The sequence below is a fragment of the Clytia hemisphaerica genome, unplaced genomic scaffold (genome assembly GCF_902728285.1).
Source record: "Clytia hemisphaerica strain Z4C2 unplaced genomic scaffold, Clytia hemisphaerica genome assembly, whole genome shotgun sequence".
Taxonomy (NCBI): Eukaryota; Metazoa; Cnidaria; class Hydrozoa; order Leptothecata; family Clytiidae; genus Clytia; species Clytia hemisphaerica.
In genome coordinates, this window is record NW_027103648.1 from 954,481 (window position 1) to 958,173 (window position 3,693).

A 3,693-nucleotide genomic window follows, 5' to 3' on the forward strand; every position below is an offset into this window, starting at 1 on the left:
GATTTCCATTAATATATTTTCCAGTCGCTGGAAATATTGTTTGGTCTCCTTTCATATCACACTAGAAAACAGGTCCGTAAATTTTTATGATTGTTCTTAATTGTATTTGACTTGAGGTCCTCGAACATTGAGAACAGGCAGTTTTCAACCCCTACATTTTATCCCACAGACAAGTTAAAACATCTTACCGGGTCACGCTAGATCTTCCATGGGCCCCGGCGAGCCATTTTGAGTGAGGGGGCCAACATTTTGGTAAAAAATGTCGCCCACCACGGTTGGGCGACGAAGAAAATTTTTCACTTTTTACACCCTCAAAACACCTTAAAACGATATCTAATTGGGGAGAATAATAGTTTTTGTGGTTTGATTTGGCCTCAAACCAGCGTAAAATAGTAACTTTTAAAAACGTATGACATGGTCTACCAAAAAGTGGGGGGGGGGGTCAAGGACCCCCGGCCCCCCTGTAACCGGGTCACGCTAGATCTTCAAGAAAAACACTCTTCCGTGTACTTGACTTAAGCTAATGATATGCGTTATGAGTTACCATCGTCTACAGAGTTTAACTCGAACTCAGTCCCTTCTTAGTTCGCTTTTTAATGATACTGATAGCGACCTCAAAAAGTGGTGTAAGTGGTTCTGGGTTTCAGAGAATTCCATAGAAAGAAATAATGTATTTTTAAATGTTAAAACATTTTAAAACCGCATAAAAGCACGCGTGTCATTAAATTTTTTCTTTCACTCTTTTTTAAAAATTTTATACGTTAAATTTGTTTACATATTTCTAATGCTCTTTTCAAAAATTATTTTCATGAATATGAGCTTACAATAATTGTAATACCTTTTAAATACTGAAATGTTTATATTACCCTGATTTCTAATCTTACAGAAGGCCCCGGAAAATGGAGAATGACATTTTCAAAAACAATATCAAACCCCCGTCTCAAGTAAAGATAAAACGTCGGCAATTCAACTTCTATAATCATCTGAGTAATCCCCTCGTCAGGGGGTCGTGTCAAAACATCGGTGAATGCCACTAAAAGAAGGGGGTAAAATACCCTTTTAAACAAATGAAACAATAAGAAATATTATTCAGAAAACAAAACATTGAAACATTGATGTCGGTATCTTTTACCGCTAATCGATGTTAATATGTGACGGCATTTCTCGACAACCGTTAGAAACTGGGGGTCGTGTTTGTAAAAATTTGTCATTTAAAAAAAGGGCACCGTCACATCTGTGAAACATTACTTGAGTGACTTTTTTGAAGACAACACCAATTCCTCAAACAGTCAATTATTGATAATTTCTAAATGAACTTTACGTAAAATTGGGATTTTGGCGAACAATAAGAATTATAACGGCTGTCTGGTGAATACTTATAACTGAACCTACTTGGTTGTTGGAAAATTTTGAAACGGCAACACTAATGGCAATCAAAACAGATTTCAGTATCGCATTCTTACTCGGACATTGCGAGAACTCGCGAAAACCGACTGACAATAGATGGCCGAAACACGACGACGAACGAAAACCTGCAATATGCATCGATGAAGGTAGCAACATTCGGGTGGTTGAAGATAATCATGATGATAATGAACATTATAAGAACAAGATACGAGAAATAGAGAGATTCGACCATCAAACACTTTGTGGTAATCATAAGATTTTGGATGAAGGATCTGTTTCATCTGGTGAATCGTCTTCACCGCCGTTGCTGTTGAAATCACCAGACTTCAATGATGATAATTCATCATTTCATTACGATAAAGGTTAGATATTTGCTAGGCTTCTGCTCATCCTCTAGTGAAAAAAGTTCTGCGATTCAGACTAGATATTCGCTAGTACATCTAATGTTAAAATTTCTTCAGACTCATTAAAGTATATAAAGACGTTTACCTGTTTGAAAATTCTGCATCATTAGCCAGAATTTCAAGCATAATGTGTCCTAATTTCTGTGTTAAATCCATTTTCTGTCCCAGACGAAAACTTTGTTTTAACCACTTTATATAGAACGTAATACCTTTCTAATGATTCACTCGATCCTTCCCTAAGAATGTTTTTCATGTATCCTGAATCAGCTCGCTAATGTCCTCAGTTCCTGTTTTACATTGTGATATTCTTCTCTGAGTGCAGAGTCTGTCTTCACTTGAACATTTTGTTGTTGTTTTTTATTGAAAGGAATCCTTCGGAATCCTTGCTCCCTATACTTTTTACAAACATTTAAATGTTAAGAATTGCTCTTAGAAATTGTAAAAGTTCTTAATTTAAATTCTAAGCACTATAAAAAGGTTCGAACTTTAACTAGAGAAGGTTATGTCTTCTATGTATTTTATTTTCGACTTGTTTTCTTTCTTCAGAATACGACGTCAATCAACCACATCGAACACGTACTGCATTTACACGAGATCAACTCAACAAACTTGAAAAAGAATTTAATAAAGAAAACTACATCTCGCGAGCACGTCGAGTTGAACTCGCTACCGATTTACAACTTCCCGAAAACACGATCAAAGTTTGGTTCCAAAATCGAAGAATGAAATCGAAAAGGAGGCGCCTTGGTTTCAATCGATATTATCACCCAGCATATTCTGGGTATTATATGCCGACCGGGTACTATCCATACCACGGCTCAAGAAATAATATGTGTTCGTGCTGCCCACCACATACGAATCGAGTTGTCGATTATACTGCATTGTCCCGAAAACCATCACCGTATCATCATCCAACTAGAGATCTAAAAGAACCACCCCATACTATTTTTAATAAACATTTTCAACGCCCTCTATCCGCCTTACCACCACCTACTCTACCAACCAGACGTTTTGAAGATATTCGTGATTTTACTACACAAAAACATAATGACTTGAAACCATTGACTACTCCAAGAATTCATGATGATAGAAGAAACCTACAGACAATCAATTCTTTTCCTCCACTTCACACAGCACGCTCTTCAAAGATTTATCTTTGACTTCTTATTTTTATTTTGAAATTTTAGATTTAAAATTCTGAGGGTAAAGTAATGATTTCTTGTTTTGAAAATTTTCAAAAAAAAGTTTCGAAATTTCTTAAATACCTAATTATATATAATGATTTTTCTAGCAATCTTTTTGAATAGTGAATTTTATCCGTTTTAGAGATATTTAACACCTTTGTAAATAAGAAAATTACAAATGAGAAAATTACCACGATAAAGTTAAAATACAATCAAACTGATGCATATTTGCATCGCCAAACAAATTTCATTTCCTACTTAACTCTTCAAGTGTCCAATGTCGGGTACATGTTTTTTTTTTTATAAGCAAGTGTATGCCCATTGGTCAGGCTCGAGTATGCTTAAGCTTTCAAAGCATCCAGACATAGAATATGCTTATTATATGCTTAAGAATTATTATGCTTTTGATTCACCCAACCAAATTTTTTAGTAAAATCTTTACAATTTTGTTAATATTCGATTAAAAAAGCATTTAAATTTTTGAGCAGTGGAATGTGGCTAGCCGTGGAATGTCATTTTTTACTTGACCAAATTGCAAACCTTTTTGAATAAAAAGAGATTGACTACTTGAAAAATATTTCAGGCTTGCGTATATGCTTATGTTTTGCTTAGGAAATCTGCAAATCTGAGCCTTCATATGCTTATAAGCGTTATGCTTATAAAAACTAAAACATGTATATCGGACATAAGGCTAGCTT

At 35.0% G+C, this 3,693-nt stretch overlaps 1 protein-coding gene across 1 annotated transcript; it reads left to right on the top strand.

Moving 5' to 3' along the window:
* Positions 1-1,240: 1,240 nt before the first annotated feature.
* On the top strand, positions 1,241-3,240 carry LOC136803030 (uncharacterized). The gene is made up of 2 exons (XM_067059780.1): positions 1,241-1,769; positions 2,358-3,240. Exons 1-2 carry the CDS (start codon positions 1,427-1,429, stop codon positions 2,969-2,971), a joined length of 957 nt encoding a protein of 318 aa, XP_066915881.1. The 5' UTR covers positions 1,241-1,426; the 3' UTR covers positions 2,972-3,240.
* The last annotated feature ends 453 nt before the right edge of the window (positions 3,241-3,693 follow it).

Excerpts from the sequence above, each read along its gene's own strand:
- LOC136803030 (XM_067059780.1), top strand. The coding sequence starts at position 1,427 with ATGGCAATCAAAACAGATTTCAGTATCGCATTCTTACTCGGACATTGC. Across the intron at positions 1,770-2,357 it reads ATCATTTCATTACGATAAAG|AATACGACGTCAATCAACCA; the intron begins GTTAGATATTTG and ends TTCTTTCTTCAG.